This window comes from Cygnus atratus, chromosome 23 (genome assembly GCF_013377495.2).
Source record: "Cygnus atratus isolate AKBS03 ecotype Queensland, Australia chromosome 23, CAtr_DNAZoo_HiC_assembly, whole genome shotgun sequence".
In the NCBI taxonomy this organism is placed as follows: Eukaryota; Metazoa; Chordata; class Aves; order Anseriformes; family Anatidae; genus Cygnus; species Cygnus atratus.
In genome coordinates, this window is record NC_066384.1 from 1,225,172 (window position 1) to 1,248,110 (window position 22,939).

The following is a 22,939-nucleotide window of genomic DNA, read 5'->3' on the forward strand; positions in this document are numbered from 1 at the left end:
CCCTCCCCGCACCACCCCTCACGGGGACGCGCGTGCGCAGAGAGAGGCTGGCGGGTAAAGAGCGGAGCGCGCGCGCATGCGCAGTGCTGGGGCCGGGAGGGGGAAAGAGCTGCGTGTGGGAAGGGAGCGCGGCGCTCTCGGCTTCGACTGCGCAACGCGCAAGCGCTGGCGGCGCGACATTAGTCCTGGGCGGCGCGAGAATTGTCCCAGGTGACCTCAACGCGCGTTGCGCACAGGCTGTGGCGCCGGAAGGGGGGGGGGGGTAGCGGCTGCGCGCATGCGCAGTTGGCTGCCCGCGCGGGGACGGCGCTGAGGTGCGAGGCGGCGGGGGCCGGGCCCTGAGGGGACCCTGAGGGGGCCATGAGGGGGCCTGAGGGGCCCCTGAGAGGCCCCTGAGCGGGCTCTGAGGGGGTCTATAGGGAGCTCTGAGGCCCAGGGAAGCAGCCGTGATCGTTTCCCACTGAGGGTGCCCGCCCCACCACAGGGTGTGTCTGTGCGGGGTTCCGTTACCGTGGTTTTGGTTTTACGCTCACGGCCCAAAGCCACGGCCTTTAGAGACTGGTGAACCACGCGTACTCGTCCCCTTAAGGACGCGAATCTCATTTGGTCTTTCCGTGTCTCGTGACAGGGCCCAGTTCGCAGCAGCCGCTCGTGCGGGGCTGGAGTCGATGTGCGTGGACAAACAGCCTCCGTCGGCAGCAGGTAACGGCGCGCCTGGACCCTGTGCTGCCCCCTCGCCTCCTGGGTGCTGGTTCTAAGCAGGACCTGCGCACAGCCGTCACTCAGCAGTCAGTGCCTGGGTGCTTCGGTGCCCATAAAGCCTCGGCTCTGTAAGGAGCTCCTGGTGTTGGCAGCTTCAGAGCTGCGTGGCTCCCTGACACGTGTGCCTTCTCTGCCAGGTCCTTCCTCGTTCACAACGCTGTCTCTTTCACCCCAGGTGTAAATCTTCAGTGTAATTTTGGGTATGTTTCACTGAGATTCTCTTTCCTTGCCTGTCCTGTCCTTACAGCTGCATTACTTGTAAATGCTGTGGCGCCTTCCTGGAGCCAGGCGGTGCTAGCTCTGCTCTTGGAAACGCTGTCCTCGCCCCAGGGTTTCCACCTGCTGCCTCAGTCATACCGTGCACGCGCAACTTTCCCCTTGCTGCAGCCAGCCCCTCTGCTGTGCTTGTGCAGCTGTGGGGGAAGGCTGCCACCAGCCATTTGATCCGGACCCATCCCTCCAATAACTTCAGCAAAAAGAAATCCACGTGGCTTTCCTAGAGTTTAATTTCTAGAGGAAGGTTGCCCGATGGGGCCCTGGTCTGGAAGTTAGGAAATCTGGGACCGGTTTCCAACTCTTTCCAGGCTTCTTGAGTGGAACTGGACACTTAACCCGTCAGTTCCCCATCTGTAAATTGAGCTGCTACTACTTCCTTTGTCCTCGGACTGTTCGATCTGCTGGGGCGCAAAGGGGCAGAGATGTGTCTGTTACGACCTTGCGGAGCCCACAGAGAGAGCAGCGCAGCCCTGAGCTCAGCCAGAGCCTCCAGCAGCCACTGAAAAAAGAGTCGCAGGGTGTTAAAATGGACGCGGTGCCCTCCTGGATGGGGCAGGGCGACGGGCAGAGGAGCGACAGCTTTCCTCTGGCCGAAACCGGGAGGTGGGTCCGCCGCAGGGACGGCGGGGGTGCAGCCAGGAGCCGGCAGAGCACCGCCTTTGTTGCGCTGCTCCCCAGGAAGAGGCCCGGTGGGCCGGGGCACCGGGCGCTATGCAAATGGTGTGCGTCAGCGGCCCCGCCGGGCCGAGGGGCCCCGCCGAGGGCTTCCTGCGGGCGCGGAGGACACAGAGGCCGCCTTGTTCCAGCCCCCTCGCTCGGCCGGAGCAGCGGCGATGCCGGCGGTGACGGCCCGCCCGCCCTGCCCCCGGCCCCTGCTCCGGTAACTTGGTCTCGGCAGGCAGGGGAGGCGGCGGTAGGCTGCGGCTCCCGATGAAGGTACTCCTTACGGGGTTAACGGGCGCTGCCCCGGGGCGCTGCGCGAGCCCAGCCCCCGGCCGAGCGCTTCCCCCCGCCGGGAGCCCGGAGCGGTGTCCGGATGCCCTCTAGCGGGGCCCGGCCCGGCGGCGGCTGCACCCGCGGGGCAGCTTCCGGGGGAGAGGAACCGAACGGCGCTGGGCAGAGCCCCGCCGGGGCGGTGCCGCCCTCCGCAGCCCCCAGCTGCGGGCTCCCGGGGGCGGCTCCGCCTCGGTCCCCCCGGGCTGCCCTCGGCGGGCACGGGGCCGGGTGGGAGGCAGGGGCAGGAGCCGGGGGCGGAGCGGGGAGCGGGGCCCGGAGCCGCGCCGTGCCCGGTGAGGCCGCCTGGGGGCCGGTACGGCCCGGTCCGGTACAGCCTGGTACGGCCCGGTACTGCAGCCCAGGTCGCCTCCTTCAGCCCTCGAGCGCCACGTGGCCGGGCCGGGGAGCTCCGGGTCCCGTTCTCCGCCCCCCGCCCCGCGCTCTCGTGCCGGCCGCTCCGCGTTTTGAGGCAGTTTGGGTTTTTTCCCCCTTTTCCCTTTTTTCTCAATGGGAGCGGCCGCGCCCGCCGGGCGGAAGGCGTGGGAACGGCGAGGCGGGCCGAACCACCGGGCGGGGGGGGAGCGGGCCGTACCACCGCCTCCCCGCGCGGGGGGGGTGGTGCTGGCGTGGAAGGGCCGGCGCGCACGTGGGGCCGGAGGGCGAGTCCAAGTGCGGCGGGGGGGCGGGGCGGGGCCCAGCGACCCCCCCCCCCCACTTCCCCCCCCCCCCCCAGGGCTGCCCGGGAAGGGCCGGGCCGGCGCCCAGGGGCGGGGGGGGCCGTACCACCGCACCCGCCGCGCGGGGGGGGTGTCGGCGCTGCGGTGATGGCGGCGGGAGGGCGGTGGCGGCTCCCCACAGCCCCGGAGCGGGCTCCGCGTTTGGTTCCGTGCCTCCAGCCCGGTGAGCGGCGGCGGGGCTCAGCGGCTCCTCGCCGCGCTGCTCTCTTCACACCCACGTTCCCGGAGCACCCCCGCGCTGGTTGCAGATGGTCTCTCCCGGCGCGCAGAGCCGGGGCGGGCGGGCCGTACCACGGACGCCCCGCGGGGGGGAGGGGGAAGGGGGGTAGGAGGAGGAGGAGGAGGAGGAGGCGGCGGGGAGGCTGGGCCGTACCACGCGGCGCGGGGGGGCGCGGCCTGTGCTCCAGCAGCGTCCGGCGGCGCGCGGGCTCCCGGCTCCCTGCAGCAGCGGCCGGGCCCCGGAGGCCACAGCCCGGCCCCGGCCCCGGCCCCGGCCCCGGCCCCGCCGCCTCCCTCCCGCCCGCCGCGCCCGCCCGCCGCGCCCCTTCCCGCCCCCCTCCCGGCCCCGCTGCGTGGGAGGCGCCGGCCCCGCTCGGCAGAACGCCGACCGCTCAATGCCCGCGGTGAGGGGCCCGCGGCGGCGGGGGGGGGGGGGGTCGGCGGCGGGGGGGGGCAACGGGTGAGGAGGGGCCGCGGGAGGCCCCGCAGCCCCCGCCCCGGGGCGGGCCTGGGCCGGGGGGGGGTGTGGGGGGGCTGCGCTGCTCCCCTCGGCTTTTGGGGGGGGGGTTCCGGGCCGGGGGGATGGGCCTGGGGGGGCCGCGGGGCGGCTGGGAGCCCGTAGGGGGCCTGGGGGGCCGTTGGGTTCTGGGGGGGGGGCTCTGCTGGGAGGGGGGGGTCCCGATGCCCTGAGAGGAGGGGGGGGGTCATGGCTTGGGGGGGGCTCCGTGGGGTTTTCCTCCTTGCCGGCCCCCCCAGGAGGAGGTGGGTTTGGGCCCCCCCTGTCCTGGGGGTTTGGGAGGGGGCCGGGGGTCACCCCTCACCTGCGGGACGGGGCCGGTTTGGGGGCCCCCTGGTCACAAGCCCCCCCCCCCCCCGGCAGGTTTTTGGGGACACCGGCGGTTACGGGACCGGGGGGGGGCTCCCCTCCCCTGCGGGGTTGGGGTGAGGGGGCCCCACGGGGCGGTTTGGGGCAGCGGCTGTGCCTCGTACCTGGGCCTGGGGTGCTCAGGAGGGCTGCTCGCGGCCTGCAGCGAGGGCGGAGGTGGGGAGAGGGCCGGGGGGCGCATGGGGGCTTGTACTGGGCACGGGGGGGGGGGGGGTGCCTGGAGGTCTCAGAGGTGAGGGGGGGTCTTGTTGGTGGGCGTGCGGGGATGGGAAGCGAGTTGGAGAGGGGGTGGGAGGCCGGCGGGGCCGGCTGGGCGGAAGGGAGCCTGCCTCGTGTCCGCCCCGGGGGCGGCCGGGGAAGGGGAAGGGGAAGGGGCTTCGCTGGGAGCCGGGGAAGGGGAAGCGCGGGGGGGGGGAAGGCCTGAGCCGGGCTGGGGGGACCTCTTCCAGCCGGGGGTGGAGCTGGGCAGGAAGGGTGTCCGGGATGTGGTGGCTTTCCTGGGGCTTGAGCGGGGGGCAGGGTTGCGAGCGCCGAGGCCGGGCTGTGGAGCCGGGGAGAGGGCCGCCCGCGGGAGCTGACGGCGGGACGGGGGCCGAGGGTGCCGGGAGCGAAGGGCCGAGGCGGGGAGCGGCGTCCGTCCGTGCTGGGTGCGGCTGGGGTTCGCCCGGCGGCGGGGGGCCGCGGGTCCGGGGGTGTCGCTGTCGCGGCAGCGGCCCCCGTGCCCTCCTGGGGAAGGCTCCCGGCGAGGTTGGGTCACGGCCTGCGTTTTCTCTCGGGGCAGCTGCGTGCTGGTTGCTCTCGGCGTGAGGCGGAAAGTTGGCTCCTAACGGCGACCGTATAAAGGGAAAGCGGCCTCAGAGCTCCCCGAACGAAGCGGCCGGGTTCTGACTCAGAACTGCAGTCAGTATTTAAAGGAGGGGAAAAAAAAAAAAAAAAAAGATAAAACCCACCGCCAGCAGCAGCAGCCTAAAAACTCTATCTTCTTATGACTCAGCGTGTAGAAATACTTCGAGCTGGTGAACTCAGCTGCTGGAAAGGAAAGGCCGCCGGGAGCTGGAGCCACGGGGAGGCGGCTCCCGCGTTCGTAGGGGTGCGCGGCCGGGGCTGCTCGCGGGGTCTGGCGGGGATGTTGCTGCCTACGCCCCTGGGAAAGGCGGGTTCTGCCTCTGTCCCTCGGCACGGGGACGCCGGCGCGGGGCTGCCCTGTGGCCGCAGCCGGCTGCCTCGCTCCTGCCGCCGGACTTTGCCCCGTGCCGGAGCCGCGCTGGGGAACGGCCGGGCGGCCTCCGCTGCCTCGTCCTGCCAGAGCCGGGCCGCGCCGGCCTCCTGCGAGGGCACGTTTCCGTCCTTGGCTCGAGGAGGAGAGTCCCCAGCTGCAAACACAGCTCTCGAGGTGCCGCAGGGCGAGCGGGGACGCTTTGGAAGCGGTGCGGGTTGTGTTGTGGCGGTGTCTTCGGAGGAGACCTGCGGGTGATGTACGGGGGCGCTGGCAGAGGGAACTCTGCGGTGCCTGTTGGACTTGGACTAGTCCGGCCGCGTGTTTGCCTGTTAAAGAGCTGGGGTGTGAAACAGCTCTGACCAAACGCTGGAAAAAGAGACCTAAAGGCTGAGAATCCGGGCTGGAAATTGCGCTCTGACCCACGTGAATCGCAGCGCTAGGCCAGGCTGGCACCTGCAGGCCGGTATCTGAGGCGGATATCCCGAGAACAACGTGCCTGCAGAGGGGCTGCTGGCTTCAGGGTCGCCTCGCGGCTCTTTTTGCTGATTGTGAAGGGCGAAAGGAGCCTGAAATCTCTCGATCCCTTCTTCTCTTCTAACCTCGAGTGCCGCGTTGCTGTCTCTCCTCAGGGCGCTGTTGCACGTATCTTTGCTCCCCCTTCTTTCTCTTCTTCGTGCTAACAAGTTAAATTCTTTCTGGTGATCTACGCTGAGAGCCTGGCTCTGCTCGAAATAACGCACCGTGGATCTTAACAGTTGTGACGTTGAGGACGTGCAGTGACATCTATCAGCAAGCCTCGGTTTCAGTTCCGAGGCTGGCTTTAACTGCCACAGGAGCGTGGACGAGGAGCCAGCTCTCCACGAAGTCATTTTTCCAGCAGAGGTAGATGGCAAATTCAAAGTGAGATGAGTAAGATGCAAGTAATTGGGCTCCGTAGCTTCACGGAATAATATCCCTGTTGCTGTGCGGTTGGAAATCGCTTTCAAGTCCTGCTCGACTTGTTAATGTTTTTTTTTTTCTTTAGGAACTTGATCCTAAAGTGTGGGAATGTTTCCTCCGAACCGCTGGGGAGGCCGGTGACCTGGCGGTGTATTTCCAAAAGCCAGCAGTTGGTGCAGCTCAGCTCGCCCTGCTGATGTTCAGAAACTAGTTTAGAGTCACGTAACCGTGAGGTGTTGCCTAAAAGTTACTTTGGATTTTAGGTGACTAAGTTGAGTGCGATTTTTTGGTTTGAAGAGGATAATAGTGAGCTCGCATTCCTCCTTCTTTGGGGGGGGATTTGGTTTACACTTCAAACGCTTCTGCTAACTTCAGACTTTTTGGGTACGCAAGCAATATTCAAATGTGTCTTCTGAAGGATTTTTTTAACCAGGTGGTGGGTGGGGAAGGCGTTCAAAAAACTCCCCAGTGTCGGACCAGCCTTGCTAAGCGGCGGAGCGGGTTCTGTCTCACAGGGAAGGAAAACGCCGCAGCGCCACGCACGCGTGCCGGCCCTGTCCGAAGGGCCCGGGGACTGTGCCTAATCGCTTCGCCGCCGAGCTTGCCAGGACGGCCTTCTCCGTGCGCTGATGCCTGCGTTGGAGATAGCGGCTGGACCTCACCCAAACCGAGGGACGAACGTCTTGTGTGCGGTGCCCGAGTTTTGGCTCCTTTGCGGAGTCGCCTCGCACGGCACATCTGACAGTTCTTACCGCTTCCTGATGCGTCGCTTTCAAATTGAGACTTTTTTTTCTTTTTAAATCCGGACTTTTTTTTTTTTTTTCAATCTTGCAGAGGCGGATTTGTATCTGCTGCTGTCGGTTTTACGGCCTGGGACGGAGCGACCGGGGTAGCGCAAAAGGAAACGCATGAGTCACCGGCAGAACTTGTCAGCGCGCGGGGAGGGAGCTCCGCCGCGGGGGTGGAGAGGGTGGAACAGTCGGATTTCTGACCTCACCCCTCCCGAGGCACGTGTCGTCCCGAGCAGGCTTCCTTCGGAGCGTGTTCAAGAACTTTTTTCCAAGAATGCTAGCGCCGGAGTTTCTCTTCTCTGCGTGCTAGGGGAGTTGGTGCTTTGGAAAAGGTGGTCGCGGTTCTTAGCGTGTTCAGGCCGACTGCTGTTGGGGCTCTCGCTGCAGATCTTCCTTCAGGGCCGGGTCTTCAGGACGTTTCTGGTGGGGCGTGGGCGCAATGCGGGTCGCTCGGAGGGGCGATGGAGGAAGGGGAAGTGAAATGCACAACGCGTAGCGAGCGTCAGGAAAAGCAGGGCCGCAGCGCCCTGGCAGAGTGGAAATTTTCACCCTCGGGTTTTGCACCGGCGGCGCAGCGTGGCGCTGATTTCACGTGTGCGAATACAAACCACAGGAATGAGGTTTTATTGAAGAGGAAAAGGAAAAAAAAATCAGCAGCTCGTTACCTAATGTCATTAGCGTTGAACGTGAATTCCCACTTACGGGGCAAAACGAGCGGAGGCGCTTTCAAAATACCGGTCTCCAAGCACCGAAGTGTTCTTCTAACGCCGACCGACAAATTAGCGGGCTTTGCTCCGCATCCTGTGCTCCGGCTTATTTTGAAAGGTGATCCGGGTGACCTTTCCAAAGGTATCTGTGTTTTGCAATCCGGGGAGGCTGCAGCTGTTGCGGGCTGTTGAGCTGTCGCCGCGCAGCTCAGGAAGCCCTTCTGGCCGCGTGCTTGGGAGGCGGTGGGACCGGGAACTCCCTTGTGCCTTGTTAATACTTTTTTTTTTTCATCAGATCCGTGTCCCCGAGCTTGCACAGCTCCAGTACAGAAGGGAAGAGCCCTGCTGAAGCGTCTGATTCAGGAGCCAGCGCGCTGCTGGGCAAGACGAGCGCTGCAGCTGGGCTGGTTTTCTCCTTGAGGCAGTCTCGAGTCAGGTTTCTGTCAAGTCAGGAATTCATTCAACTCTTCTCTCTGAATTAGCTAGCTAGCCTAAATAAACAAACAGGGGTGATTAATGCCTGCCCCTCGCTTACATGGTAGGGATATTCGTAGGATTTTGGGACGTTCTTCTCAGATTGGCCCCATTAGGCTTCGTCAGGCGTTCCCCGCAGGCAGGGCCGCGAGCTCGTGGTGGAACTTAAATGAGGCACGGCTGGAGGTGCAGGGACTGTCACAGCCCGCTGAGCCTGGCTGGGGAGATAGGCATCTCGATTGATGGTTATTCCCTGATAATTAAGTTAAACGACATCAGGAACTGACTGCCAGGCGTTTCCAGCTCCTCTCAGCTGCAGGAGTCGCTGCCGCTGCTGCCCCTGTTCCCCTCCTCTGGTTCCTGACGGAGCTCTCGCGCCCCATTCACCGCGTGGATGAGTGAGATGTCTGCTCCCTGCCTCAGACCAGCCACAAAAAGTGGGTTGCGCCCTGCTCCGCCTCACTTTCCAAGGGTAGGAAGAGGAGTAATCGGCCAAAAACCCATTTCTTGCGTTATGTTGTGCCGCCGTCGTTGCTGTTGGTCGTCATCGCCCTGATGGCGCGCAGCCCTCCTGGGATTTCGAAGTGGCGCCTCGCTTGCTGACACCGGGAGGGAGAACTTTGCAAGTGCTTACCTGGGGAGCTGAGAAGTTTCAGACAACGGGGTTTTTCCTGTTTGTCGTTCTCCTAATTAGAAGCCCGGTTTTTCTCACTAAACTTGAGCTACCGTTTGCAGTTGAAGTCACGGGAGGAAGGGACGTCTGTGTCAGCAGCCAGGCTGTGTTAAAAATAGGATCGGGCGCTACATAAACTTCTTATCCTTCTGGAAATCGTTTTTCAGACTTAAATACAGCGCTTTACATTTTTAATCACTCCTGAGCTATTAGGTAATTAAATGCTCTAGTAACATGCCTCCGGGGAAGGTAAGGTGGTGTCGTTCCTGCTCGGCAGATGAGTCAAGCTCCTGGAAGGAGCTTGGTCAAGGTCAGCCAGGAGCAGTCGCAGATCTGAGCGCAGGGCTCGAGCTGGTGATGCCCTGCGCCACGCTTCGTGTGCTGGAACCTGTCAGCTCCCCGCGTCCTGCCTTAATGGCTCGGTAAATAGTTTTTAAAAAACATCTTTCAAGTAATTGGGCTGAAATTCCCTCTGATCTGCTCGAGGGAGGAGAAGTGTAACAGTGATGACCTGATTTGATGCGGCTCACGGCTCGGGTAGCGCTGGAGGAGGCTCCTCCGACCCCGTTATTGCTGCTGAAGAGAAAAATGTGTAAAGGATTTGTTTAAATATGGCACAGTCGCTCTTCCCCCGGGGCGGTGTGCTCTGTGACGCTGTAAGCCGCTGGTACGCGGCTCCAAGCTCTGATCTCCTACACCAAGATGTGCTGATGACTGTTTTTGGTTTAAATCACCTTGTGAGGTCCTAAAAACTTGGTTTTGGGACTGCTCCTCTGGTGTAAGCCTTCAGGATGCGTCAGGTGGCTTGGGCCTGTGTTTAAATCCGGGGAAAACCCCATCCCAGGATTTCTGTGGGAAAAAAAAAAGTTTTCTGGCGTAGTTTTACAGGTGTGGGACACGTGTGGCTGCTGTAACTGTGGTGGTTCTGTGCTTGGTGTGTCACAGCCATCGCAGAGCGCAGTGCTTTGTAACGAACGTGGGATTCAGGAGCGCAGGTGAGGAAGTTGTGACAAATGAGCAAGAACTGACGAGCGAAAGGACCTGAATATTGTGTGCTTAGGTGGGACTCCTCCATCTGGGGGGAGGCTTTAATCCCGCGGTCGTCGTGCTGATAAAGTATTCCAGGATCCGCTTCTGAAGTCTGTATTCGAGTCGCTCGGCGAGAACTGCTTTAAGGTTGGGGGAGGTTATTGGAAACATCTCTGTTCTTGCCTCTGGCAATCTAATTAATGTATTTTTTTGGCATTGAAAGCTGTTCTTGAAGGAAATAATTGCTGTTCGTTGGGTGATTTTTGACTTCATGTCAGTGAAAAAGGTAATTTTGTACTACTTAATTTGACTATTTTAAAGCGAGGGTCTCATTAAAACATTGAGCACGCCACAGGTTCGGGGTGTGAATTTCCAGGCGCGCGTGTTTCCCTAATTGCATTCGCTGCAGTGTGCCACATTGCCCTTTTTGTTCAAGTTACAGGTTCGTGGCTTCTGGGCTAGTTTGGATTTTACTCAGCTGCTTTAAAACTTTTTCTTTAAAGAAGCAAAGTGTCTGCAGTGGGTCTCTGGCTCTCTGCTTTTTACGTACCTTAGTTCTTTCTGCTTAAGGGTCTGTGCTGGCAGCGCGCTATTCCAAAATAGGTTTCACCATTTGGTGGTTTCCCTGCCCAGCAAAGCTGGGTCCCTCCTCTGCAGATGAAAATTTGGTGCGCCTGAAGCCGCTCCGTACCTGCGAGGAGGTGACGAAGCTCGTTGCCTTCTGACTCCCTCGAAGACGTGACCCGTCGCTGCCCTACTTCTGCGCGCTCGGGAATTTCACCAGGCCTAGGAGGGCTCGTCCTGTGAGCCGGCAGGAGGTGGGGGACGGAGCGGTGGTGTCTGAGCGAAATCTCAGCCTGCCGTGCCGACGTCACGGTACCTGAAAGCTTCGCCGGCATCTTCCCAACGAGCTCGGCTTTGAGCACGCCGCTTAAAAACAGCTGAGCAAAGCCTGGTTTCACCAGCAGCAGCAACAGCCGGGTTGCTTACCGAGTGTTTCAGCCTTAACCCTCCCCCTTAGGGTTAGTTCGGGTTAGCTCCGTCCTCTCTCAGCAGTCCCGTCAGCTCTCGCTGCTGCTAAACCAGCTGTGTTTGGAATCCTCCGCTAGGACTGGGAGCTGTTGCCGCTGCCTTTTAACGCTGCAAAGGGAGATAAGTCTGCGGGTCACTAAAAGTTACGGCAGCGCAGTGACCGCTGGCTTGCTTTGGAAATGACGGATTCCTGGAGGATGCCTCCCTGCTGCTGATGGCAGCTCGGTGGCACGGCGCTGGTGACGCTTCTGGGCTACCAGCAGTGTAAACGCCCTCCTCTTTCTGCTCGTAGTGCTCCTGCTGTTCAGAAAACGAAGCCATCGCGTTGTGGCCACCGCCTGCGGTGCCGGGAGGCACGGCTGTGCCCGAGGTGCTGGGTCCAGCTCGGGGCTGGGGCTCTCGAGGCTGCGGCGACAGCTTCAGGTTTGTGCGTTGGACGCAGCCGTGTCCCGTCTGGTCCAAGCAACGCTTCGGAAATGCAGGCAGGCCTCCGTCTTGTCGAACGGAGAGCTTTGACTCGCAAGTGGTTCGTTAACTTGGGAGTGGGTCCTCGAAACCTGGCGCGAGGCAGAGAGCTGGGACGGCAGGCGAGCTGCCTGCGAGTGCCACGGCCCCGGGAGTTGGAGTCCGGGCTGGGGCATCGCTCACAGCTGCCGGCCCTGCCTCCGCGACGGCGCCTTCGCTTTCTGCTTGTCCTGATGGGCTTCGGGCTGCCTCGAGGTGAACGCTTGTTTTTGTTGGGCTTGGGAGTTGTTGGTTTTCCATTATCCTGCTCGCTCTGAACATAATGACTTAAAAAAAAAAATGTTAATTTTGGTGTAATTAGCGTCCTGTTTACCTCCTGCTCTTTATGACCTCGCTTGTTGGAGGCGTTAGTCACTGGCAGCGTGTTGTTCTGGGCAGTTTTAGTCATGCCTGTTTTCATAAATCGTCCTGAGTGGTAGGCGCTTGAATCAATGGTGCAGTTTGTTTGTGTAGGATTAGCCTGCTGCTTCCTCTCGGACGCTTACAGGCGGCAGCTGCACAGAGGCTTCTCCTGAACTGCTCGTCATTTCGGGGCTCTTCGTGCGGCATTGATCAGAGCCTAAAATCTGAGGTGATCGGAATCCTCCACGGGAGGAAAGGAAAGCTGCTTTGTGCTACGCTGAAAGAAATGACTGAGTTGGTATCGACTAATTTCAAAAGCTCATACCGCTGCTAATAGTTTAAAGCTTCAGGATCGTTAATAGTTGGCGGTTCTGGAATTTGAAGCGGGAGTTCCTCTTACGTGGTGTTTTCTTCTTTCCAGGTGTTCTGTTGGAATATACGTCGCACATTTATGGCGATTCTGAGCGTGAGGGCAGACTTCTGCCAGGCCCAGCACAGCATCCTGGCTGACAAGTGAGCCGAGAGCAGGGGGTTTCACGTGCCATAATTACTTTGCCTTGAAGATTCCAGACACAGCGAACACAAATATATGGGATATCTTCTGCCCATTGGAAGCATATTCCTTTTACTGACTCTAGCAAAACTAAGCGTCAAGAAAACAAAGTGGAGAGAAAACCTGCCCTTACTTTTTTGCCTCACCAGTGCCTAAATGTAGAACAGGCTGCCTAGTCTTGCATGTAGTCAGAATTCGTGGAGTCTGAAGGATACCACCTGCAGCAACTGAGGCCGAAGTTGAATTCAAGTGGATTCTGAAGCAAACCTGCTTTTCTAGAAGCGAAGTCTCTAAGGAACAAACACGTCGAAGCAAGCTCTGATCAATCCCAGCCATTTTAGTGGTCTTTTTAATGTTTTCTGCTGTGAAACGTTTCCAAGGTTATTGATTTTTTTTTTTTGCCCCTCACGCATTTTGTTTGCCATTATGAACCGTCCAGCCCCCGTGGAAATTACCTACGAGAACATGCGTTTCCTGATCACTCACAACCCAACCAACGCAACCCTCAGCAAGTTCATCGAGGTAAGGCAGGCAGATAAAACACCATCCTTCTTTCCTTCTGGGTTCCTCGCGTGCTCATCGTTTCTGTGGAATTATTCACACCTGTGGTTCACAAAGCTTTGACTGTGTTACTTGAAACAAGGCATTTTTTTCTTTAATATATTTCTTAAATACGTTGTTGACATTCTCTTGACAGTATGAGAGTTCTCTGATTACTTTTTTTCCAAATCTTGCACCTCTTTAAGTAAGAGAGACTGGGTGAGCTTCCATTTCAGAATGCAGCCCTGCACCCTTGCCGTTGTTCTTGTCCTGGCTTCTGAAGGACTGCGTGTTCTGTGCTCTAAACGTAATTTTTCATTAAATAATACGGTGCTTCTAATATATTGCTCATCTTTTGGCTTTTAAAGTAGCAATTAATGGAATTGTAACTGATTTCTGAACTTCCTCGTCCCTTAAAGTAGGATTAAGCGCAGTGCTTACACTGATGTTTAGTTTCTGGGCTATTTTCCCAGACTGCCCCGCTGATCCCAGAGCTGTCCTTTCTCAGGGATAAATGCTGGCACCTGAAGCACCTGACAGCTGCCTGGGTCTGACTGTGGGAAGAGTCCGTTACGAGGGACGGTGAAACAGGGCATTACTGACACAACAAGGTCTTAAATACAACAAAACTTAATAGTCGTTTGACCTGAAAAAATAGCAAATAGTTTCATCTACTACACGTACACTATCTGCCACCGAAGTAGTAGTACGGTGTATTTCTGCACTCCAGTTTGCTCCAAACCCGCTGTATCTTTGTGCCCTTTGTATCCAGAGGACTTTTATCTTGCCTGCGTAGGCCCTTTTCGTTCCCAAGAGATCCTGTCATCTGATACTGCTGTCTGACTGCAGCAGACTTCCATCACTTAGCAGCCTGCTCTTCACCGTGAGTCCGCTCATACATTACTGGTTAATTTGTTCTGAAAGCCACATTTTTTAGTCTCTGTTTTTTCAGACTGTGGATTGTCTTCCTTTATTAGGAGGCTTGAGTCTGGAATAGATACTGCTAATTGTTAAAAGTCATATTGACTCAGTCCAAACACGAGAGGAAATTCTGCTCGCTCTATCAACCTTCAAAGTGAACTGGAACAGCTTTTGTTTGATCTTCTGATTATTTATCTAGCACAATGTGCTACTTATAGCGCATTACAAGGAAGCTAGAGTATGGTGGTGTGTGTTCTGTTCCTCCCTGCCTCAAAATGTCAACACTGGCTGCAGCAACCAGTTCCAGGCTTCTATTTAAAGAGAAAAAGAAGCTGCATGGAGAGTATAAGCAGCTATTCTAATTTTGCTCTTACATATGCATTTTTTTCCACCCTGGCGTTTCCCCAGGGAGGAATAATTCGGGGGTGTTTCACGTTTATTCCTGTCACTTGTAGCCCTTATCCTAACGCAGGTCATAAACGCTCCTTTCACAGCTGGCCCTTGCTCCTTTGTCGTGCAGTCACCTGGGAGCCGTGCAGGTCGTACCTCTGGCGTGGTGTAAAATCTTTACTTTTGCAGCTGATGAGAAAGTTCTTGAATTTCTCCTCCTGCCGGTGTGCTCACATGTTTCCTTTCTTCCTAAAGGAGCTGAAGAAGTACGGAGTGACAACCTTGGTGCGAGTTTGTGATGCCACTTACGATCAAGCTCCTATCGAAAAAGAAGGAATCCAGGTTCTAGTGAGTTGTCTTTACCACTGTCTATAAATGAGAATTGCTCGTCCACGAGGGCTGGGGATAGCTTCGTGCTTTGGGAAGAGCTTATGGCTGTTTCGGACTGGCCAAAAACTGTGTGATCCCCTGCATCAGACGAAGCTGGTCTTGAGAAATTCTCTGTGCTTCTGTGAAATGTGCCTGCTGATGAATTTCTACAGCCCGAGTGCTTTAGTTGGAATAGAAATGTCTGCTCCTGGGTTTCTGGATTTGTTGAGATGCTCAGGATGCATTTTAGTGATTAGGTTGATACTAATCCAAAGAGAATTCACAGAGCTTTGTTCCGTTCAGCCTTGTGTTTCACACAACCCTGCTCAGTCCTTTCCTCTCCACACAGCACTTGTTGGCTTTACATTTGACCTTCCCAGGATGAAGATAAAGCTCCCTTCTCTCACGCTCAGAAGCTGCTGCCTGCTGAGCCCCCAGTGACACGGTGCTGGGTCGCTGCTTTTGTGTAAGACCCAGGTTTCCGTGGGCGCTTCCATGGGGTCGGTGGCTGGGAGCACAGCGCTGGTGCTTCCCTGCCGGGCAGGTGGAAAGAAATCCTCTGCTGCTGCTCCTGTTCCTGCACAGCGACTGCCTGCGTTGGCTGCTACTGCTGGGTGTTCTGAGCATTTTTTATTATTTTTATTTATTTTTTAGTAGGTGTGTGTTTGAATTAACCTTGCAGGCAGTATTTCTCCAGGCAATACTTCTGAATTATTGCAGTGTGTTAGATAGAATCAGTTCATTTTACTGGGGTGAGTAACATTCTGTTGTGAGGCCAGAAATTGCATCTCGCCGCCTCCTTGCAGGGAGTTGGTCTTCTCTTGGTGCTGCTCGTTGTGTGTGCTGGGTGGTGGCTGTTGGGTTTTGGTTTTTTAATGGCTCAGTTGGAGGAAAAACTTCAGTTTTCCATCAGGAGAAAAGCTCGTGCTCTGGCGTATCCGTGAAATTCCACGTACAGGTCAGGCAGGTTTCTTGGCTCCTGGCCCTGGTAAGCATTTCCTCCGGTTCCAGGCAGCCACGTGTGCCTCCGTGGTGGTGGAAAACTCGGTCATTCCAGGGCTTCCAGGCCCCTCCGGCCGCGCGCTGGAATAGCATTTTTGTTCCTTCCGGAGCTCTCTTGGGCTTAGGCACGCTGCGAATCCTCTAGCTGTGAGGCTTGTAAGCTTACCGGAGACTGGAAGGACAAACCTGTGGCGTGTAAGCCCTCGGAGCCCTGCTTTAAGCTGGGGCTTAGGGGATGTCAGGTCCCGCGGCAGAGCAGGGACCCGAGTTCCTGCTCGGAGACCGAAGGGCAGTTTCCCCACGTCCAGCTCCGCGGATGGCATTGCTGATCCCGATGGTCCCAGTCGTGATCTTGTCTTCGTAACTGACTGTATCGCAGCGGTGTTTGGCTGTGTGGGATCAGTTAACCAGTTGCTGACACGACCGTAGCTTTTCCTCCCCGTTAATGCGTGATTTTTCCAAACCGAGCCCCGCCGCTGTTCAGAAGCGGCGCTGAGCTACCAGCTGGCTGAAAAAATCCCCCATTTATTTAAAGCTAGTACTTGCCTGTAAAAATAACAAAGATTTGAAAACGCAGCCTGACGGAGCTTGGTGTCTGTTTTAAAACCGTCGAGGTCAGAAGCGTAGTGAGACCCCAGAGAACGAGAGCGTTTCAGCACAGCCCGCTCCCGTGCCGCGGTGCGGTGCCGTGCGGGGCACAGCGCGCAGATAGGTGCCTTGGCAGATGGCAGAGTGCGAAACGGGAGAGCGAGCTGCTCCGTGCCTGGCGTAGTACTACTGCGGGCGTGTTTATCAACAGAGATTAGGTCCCAGAGCCGGGCAGGGATGGAGTTAGGTTCTGGGGGTTTCTGTGCTGTTCGTACAGCTACGTTCGTGTGCGAGGCCTTGTAGTGTGAAAATGGTACATCAGAAAAAGTGTTTTTCCTGTTTTGTTTTTTTTTTGCACTGACTAGCAGTTAAGGAGGGCTGCGGTAGTTTTGTTTGTGGTAAGGATCTAGACACGTTTTGTGGTTCTGGATTTCTTTCCGCTCCGTGCTGTCGGGAGCGCCCCGGTAGAGCCGTGCCTTCGCTGCCGGCTGCTGCTTCGCCACGGGCCCTGGTATCAAAGGTGTGGGACGGTCCCACGCTGGTGGCCGCGGTCTCACCCTGTGCAGATGCCGGCAGTTCTGCCGCACCTGGGCTTTGAAGAAAAGGGAACTTTGTGGCTTCACAGCCCTGGCGCTGCCCTGGGTCAGCCCCGCTCTGCGCTGCCGGTCCTGCGGATGTTGCTGGCTGACAAACCCGGCGCTGCTCTGCTGAGCAAGGCTGCTCCAGATAAAGGGTAAATAAGAGCTGCCTTCACTGCCCGTCGTCCTTCCCAGCTCCTGCAGGGTGGCAGGAAGCGCTGCGCCTTCTGTTGGTGCAAACTCAGCGCATCGTCCTGGCTGTTAATGGTGCTTTGGTCGGGGAGCCCAGCGACTTGTTTCCTCTGCTGTCTGACAGGTGCTCGGAGGTGTTGCTGGCAGAACTTGTAATTAGGGGAGGAAAAAAACACAGACCTGCAAAACTTGGTTGCTGTTACTCCTCTAGTCCAGAATTACTCTTGTTCCCCGCTCTGGGCAGCGTCCCATCAGCGCCGCTGTCATGCCGGTGGTGTACCAGTACTGGGAGGTGATGCTCTCCCGAGAAACGAGGGTGGTCATTAATTAACTCTCAGCAGCACGTGCCTGGTGTGGACGTGAGGACTGACACGCAAACAAAAGTAATGCAATCACGTACTGCATGTGGTCTGCAGGAAGGGATTTTAACCTAACCCAAAAGTAGGCCGCAGAATTGAAATGTAAATCCTGTTCTCTGCAGGTCGGGTTCAGAAGAAAGCATCTTGCAGTGGGTAAAGCCACTTCTCTCGACTGCCCAGGCGTTTCTCCCTGGGACAGCGCATGACACGAGGCCTAAAATAATACTGCTAGCAGAGTGTGATTGAGTGGAAAATCTTGTAAAAGCCTTTTACTGGAGAGAACAAGATTTACCTTATGATGTTGTTGTGTAGCCTTTCAGCTTGCTGTGTTGTCCCAGGTATTTTTAGTTTCCTGCTTCCTTTAAAAAGGAGTGCCGCAAGCTTTCAGACTTTGTCTTTCCGAATTAATCACATGTAAAGGGATTTCACTAACTTGAAGACTTCTGGTTTTGCAGTTCTGACAGATGTGCACCTTGCAGCTTTTTAACGGTTGCACATCTGTAGGGCTGCGATCCTCTGTGCTCAGCTCTACTTGCTGGTCGGGAAGCAGTGGGGTAGCAGTAAGCGCATTTCCAGGTGAAGGGTCTGGCGTTTTTTAAGCCTTCCCTTGTGCTTGTTCAGTTCTCACACGTTCTTGCAGGGTTCAGAGAATATTGCTTGACGTTAACCTGTTCTCAAGATACTGCTTGGAAAAACTCGATTCTAGCCAGCGAAGGAAAAGGAGGGTTCCTTTCCGAGCAGTTTCCCTTCCATTTTGCGAGGTGTTTGAAGAACACCAGACTCTGGTTATCAGTCTCTTTTGTGAAATCGCGTTGCAGTCCGCTAATGAAAAGCGCTAAATAACCACGAGGTAGGACTTCCCCCTGCATCTCGGAGTGCTCCTGTTACAGCACTCCCCGTGTCTGAGGTTGTGAAATGTGCTGTTGTGCTCGAAATACAGGACATGTAGTACCCCTCACAGCACAGGTTCCGGGGGGAGCCGTGACCTCGAGAAAATGGGAAGCTTCTCACACATAATTTTGGTTTCCAGCCATTTTGATGACATTAAAGGTGGCCTAGATAGCTTAAATATTGGCAAACCCTTTTATAGACAGAAATGAAACTTTAAATGCTGCTTTGTGGACTTTGCCATTGGCTAAGCACTCTTCTTTTTTGCTTTTAAATATGGTGTGGGGTTTTTTTTGGCTTGAGAATACCCAGGTAATGCTAAGTCTTGCCGCTTACTGGATGCACTGACAGCTGTGCAGGCTGTTTAATTTGAATTGTTATGGAGTACCATCTCCGCAGTACAAATAGTATTTTAAAAGGTTGACACAATCGCAGGCAGAAGTTTGGAGTTCTCATCTGTCAAATATTTATTTGAAATGTCCATTGATTTTTGCACTTTTTTAGTAAAATGAGATTTCAAGGGCAGCTATTAAAAAAAAAAAAACGATTATATAAGGAAGTTATTGTCAAGTTCTACTTAAATTTTATTGAAAAGTCTAATACAATGGTTGTTAAAAATTCAGTGTTGCATTATGATATTGACGTGCAAACTTCTAACTAGAAAAATACCCACAAAAGTGGTCAGGAAAGTATTCTGTAAATATTCATGTTGCCCCCTCCTGGTTATGGTTACCTTGCTGTTGCCTACGGATTGAAATGTGAATGTGTGCATGTGCTTCAGGAACATCTATAGCTGATATCTTTTTTCCTTCAAAGGACTGGCCGTTTGATGATGGAGCACCACCCCCGAATCAGATAGTTGACGACTGGCTAAACCTGTTGAAAACCAAATTCCGTGAAGAGCCTGGATGCTGTGTCGCTGTTCACTGTGTTGCAGGGTTGGGAAGGTTAGTGCTCTGCTCTCGGGGTTTTCTGCTGGGCTCGGTTAGTCGATGCATTTGGGAGGTAGCTCATAGAAGCTGTTAGGTAAATGCCAGTATCTGTGTTTTGTCCCAAGCAGTGCTTTAAAGCATCATCATCACGATTGTGTCATTAAGCAAAAGAGATTTATTGCAGCTTAAAAATCTTCAGTAATTTCATAAGCCTGATCTAGTGTCAGAGGAAAAATGTGGAGTGATTGTTTAGGACACTTCTCTCAATCATGTATGACACGCAGGCAATTAGAGGCGTTACTAGTTTGGAAGTGTTTGTGTTTCTGCTAAAACGAGGTCTCTTACGCTAGGTCTCTTACGCTTTTTGACAAATGCAGTATACATGCATAGTACCATTTCTAAGGCTGTACGTTTTTTTAAAATTTCCTCCTGTTTTCAACTCTACAGTATTAATTGTGGTAAATAAAAAAAAACATTTAGAAAAACTGGTTCAACTATTGACTTTCTTACTCTAAAGTGGCTTCACCTCAGTTTTAGAGAAGGGTTAGGCTTTTATTTCTTGCTCGCATGCAGACGTGTGTTTCTATTCTTCTCGCTACTCGTAATGTAACTTCCTTCTGTGGGAAGAACTTCCATTCAAGGTGAAATAAAAAGTGCTGCTCAGAAAGCTAAATGCAACCTTCATATTCCCAAGTGTAATCCCTAAGTGTTGTTTGTCCTAAAACTAGGACAAAATGGAGCCTAACTGTTAGTATTCTTACAATAGCCATGGGACTGTTAATATTTAAGGATCTGAATGAGTAGGCAAGAAAGGTGGGTTAAAGAAAGTCAAGTATGAACAGAGTTGGAGTGCTTCAAGTTCTTAAATTTCCTCCTCTGGAGAGGAAGAGATTGGGGAAATGAAAAGGTGTGGAGAGAAATGGCCAATATTTAAAGAGACAAGAGCCAGCCAGGTAAACCCCAAGGCAATTAACATGATTTCTTTGTCCATTTCTGCTCTATTTTTAGCTGAGGAACACCTTTAGGAAGGCGACCACGTGTAACAAGTGATATTAAACTGCCTTTTTTTTGCATAATGCCAGGCCAAACTGTACCAGAAGCTTTCCATCTTCTGTATATATTGCAGCCTCGTGTGGCGTATCTGTTCCTTACACAATTACCTTTTTGCTGTTGCTCTGAGACTGTTTGTGGCAGAGGGAAAAGGAAGAGCTTTACAGATTTAGCTTTAATCTGGAAAACTGTGTGCCTGTAGTAGGGCACTAAAACTCAACTATAGTAAATAGAGAGAGTTTTTTTCAAAACGACTTCTGAGATTTCAGATTTTCCCCTTGGAAAGTGAATTCTTCTGTTTATGCAGGTGCAGCGTGGCAGTGATAGTGAGTTATTTCTCCTGCACTGTATTTTTGTTTAGCTATGAGTACAAGTTGTCCAACTGCTAGCACCTGTTCAATCCTTTACTGCTTTGCCACCAGAGGTGCCTGTTGCAGCTGTACGTGTTCAGCAGGGTGAACACCAATCCAGGAGACAGCCGATGTGTACTGTGATCTCGCCTTGTTGGAAAAGCCAGCTCTGTGCTCTGAACTGATCTCCTAAATGAGAACCCCAAAGTAGAAAGCTGTACTGCACTGCCACTGGAATGCCCAGTTCCAAGAGCAGCATGTAATAAATAAGATTTATCTGTAAAAGTCATCTGTTCATAGATCTGTCTCATGTACAGCTAAACCTAGTGTCGTAAGAAGCAAGATACATGCAGGTGATGTTACAGACTTCTTTTACCAAAGTAGAAAATTAGGTTATAGTGTGATGAGAAAGCATAAACATCTAGAACTATTGCTCCATGCCCACAAACACTAGGGAATGCTATTTGTGTGTGTGTGTGTCCACTGGAAACAGTGCTGCCTGCTAAAAGAAATTTTACATTAGATACTCAGCAGGCAAATGGCCTTCTGTAGATAACATTTAAAGAGGAAATACTTAAGCTGTTTGTTTATGGATTAATTTGATGCATTTTGAAGGATTCAATCTATTGTTTCTCCAGATCTTCCTTAAATATTGATTTTTCCTTTAGGGCTCCTGTCCTGGTTGCACTTGCTCTCATTGAATGTGGAATGAAGTACGAAGATGCAGTTCAGTTTATAAGGCAGTAAGTTAAGCTTCCTCATTCTCAAAATAAATTCTCGCTTTATGTTGTATTTGAACAGCATGCATCTTCATAAAGGTTCGTTAGATTTTTTCACTTGTTTTCTAGTCGTTATATCCTGACAATATGGAACGTGACTTTGATGTTAATGCTGGAGGCGTGTGCCCTTTTTCTCTGCCTCAAGATGAGGATTAAAAAATGATATCCCTCCTCCTTTTTTTAAAATCTGGGCTTACATATTAAGCCATTGGACTAAGACCCAAAGCTTATGGAGGGGGAGGCAGCCTAGGCTAGGGCTGTGAAAATGGTGGCTGGAGTTGGATATTGCCTAATTGCTCCTCACTCAAAAAAATATAAATCTAGTGAGTTTGGACCCCCAAGCAGCTCGATTTCTCCAGCAAGTAGGTGAGCATCAGCACTCCTACAGGCATTGCGCATGAGTGCGTTACCCACTCAGGAAATGTCAGCAGCCACCTTGTCTGGAAAATAGCAAAACTGGTAAAGGATGAGAATGCAGAGCCCTGTTGGTTTAGCAATAACATCAGATCTTGAAATGAAGCCCAGCAGGTGAGATTGATGTTGAATGAGCTTTGTCAAAAAAGCAATTCATCCTCTTATGGATTCCCAGGGTCTCCAGTCATCCTTGTAAACTATATTTATGTCAACAGATCTTTCTGAACTTTTCCTTTTTTTTAAAATTGCTTTTTATGTTCCTAGCTACAGTACCTTTCACATTGAGAAGTTCTTTTCTGAGCACCTCTTATATATTTCTAACTGACTGTCATGGTCTTACTTAGCTAGTACAAGTAGCACGTGCGTCTGCAAGGAAAGGGTGACCTTGTGGTGTTCAGTGACTGCTGCTGGTGCTGGAAATAAACTCTCCCAATCCAAGAAAATATGCTGAAATTTGCTCATGGGATTTTGATTTCAGTATTGGCACGTAGGTAATGAGCTGTGTGTGCTGGTCTAGTTTCTTTCCTCAAAGTATCAATGGATGCCAAAATATTGTTTCATGGATACAGAAAAGCTTTGGAACGGGGACTAATCTGCGTTAGAATATATGTGGTGATTGAAGCAGTACGTTTTCCATTGATATTAGCCTTCATTCTGTTTGTTTTAGGAAAAGGAGGGGAGCTTTCAATTCCAAACAGCTGCTTTACCTTGAGAAATACCGACCTAAGATGCGATTACGCTTCAGAGATGCCAACGGTCACTGCTGTGTTCAATAGAAAATCTCAAACGAAGGCAGAAGTTAGCATGGCTGTTTTCTGGACTCTTGGCACCTGGAAATGTGAATCTGGAATCAAACTACGTCATCAAATTAGTGGTGGAGTCAGTGCTCCTCAACCTCTGTCCTAATGGTGGTGATGATTGGAAAAAAATAAAAATAAAAAAAAATTAAGAGAAACATTTCAGTGAAGGATTGTTTTCTCCTTAAGCTGCAGTTTGAACATCTGCAAGGAGAAAAGAAAATCAGTTTCTGAACCTTCTGTATTTTTAACTTTTTAAGAAAAGAAATAAAGTAAATTTTATGTCTAAGGAAAACCAGCAGAGCATTGGCTTGTGCAGAAACTATTTTCTTGATTTGAGGAATACCCCACGATTAGGGCCTGATGCATTAATTCCAATAGGACTCTCTTAAATAGAGTTGCCTTTTTTTAAACCTTGCTGAGAGCTGGCAGACAGACAGGAGGAGAAGCCTCTGTTGCTGTATGGGAGCAGTCTGACAGCCTTAAGCCCAGCCTGGGCGTCCTAGAGATTTGGTGATGTTTGTGTTGTATGTCTACATGGTGTTCAGACTCTGCAGGTGTGAGAAACTTCCTGGTGGGCTTTAACAGAAGACTCGTTGTCTGATATCTTTGGTGAATCTCCTTTATAAA

The 22,939-nt window shown here is 53.8% G+C and overlaps 1 protein-coding gene across 13 annotated transcripts; it reads left to right on the top strand.

Annotated features, from left to right (window-relative positions):
- Positions 1 to 161: 161 nt before the first annotated feature.
- On the top strand, positions 162 to 22,604 carry PTP4A2 (protein tyrosine phosphatase 4A2). Of its 13 annotated transcripts, none has more exons than XM_050715177.1 (7): positions 162 to 210; positions 629 to 702; positions 12,029 to 12,682; positions 14,267 to 14,359; positions 18,804 to 18,934; positions 20,988 to 21,062; positions 22,180 to 22,604. In XM_050715177.1, exons 3-7 carry the CDS (start codon positions 12,587 to 12,589, stop codon positions 22,286 to 22,288), a joined length of 504 nt encoding a protein of 167 aa, XP_050571134.1. In that variant the 5' UTR covers positions 162 to 210; positions 629 to 702; positions 12,029 to 12,586; the 3' UTR covers positions 22,289 to 22,604. The 13 variants fall into 13 exon arrangements, with proteins under 13 accessions (XP_050571134.1, XP_035418063.1, XP_050571133.1 ...); XM_050715176.1 differs by lacking the exon at positions 162 to 210 and adding an exon at positions 289 to 485; XM_035562162.2 differs by lacking the exon at positions 162 to 210 and adding an exon at positions 290 to 314.
- Positions 22,605 to 22,939: the final 335 nt, after the last annotated feature.

Coding starts and splice junctions, on each gene's coding strand:
- PTP4A2 (XM_035562170.2), top strand. CDS start 13,862: ATGGTGGTGTGTGTTCTGTTCCTCCCTGCCTCAAAATGTCAACACTGG. Junction 14,360..18,803: donor AAGAAGGAATCCAGGTTCTA/GTGAGTTGTCTT, acceptor TTTCCTTCAAAG/GACTGGCCGTTTGATGATGG. Junction 21,063..22,179: donor GCAGTTCAGTTTATAAGGCA/GTAAGTTAAGCT, acceptor TGTTTGTTTTAG/GAAAAGGAGGGGAGCTTTCA.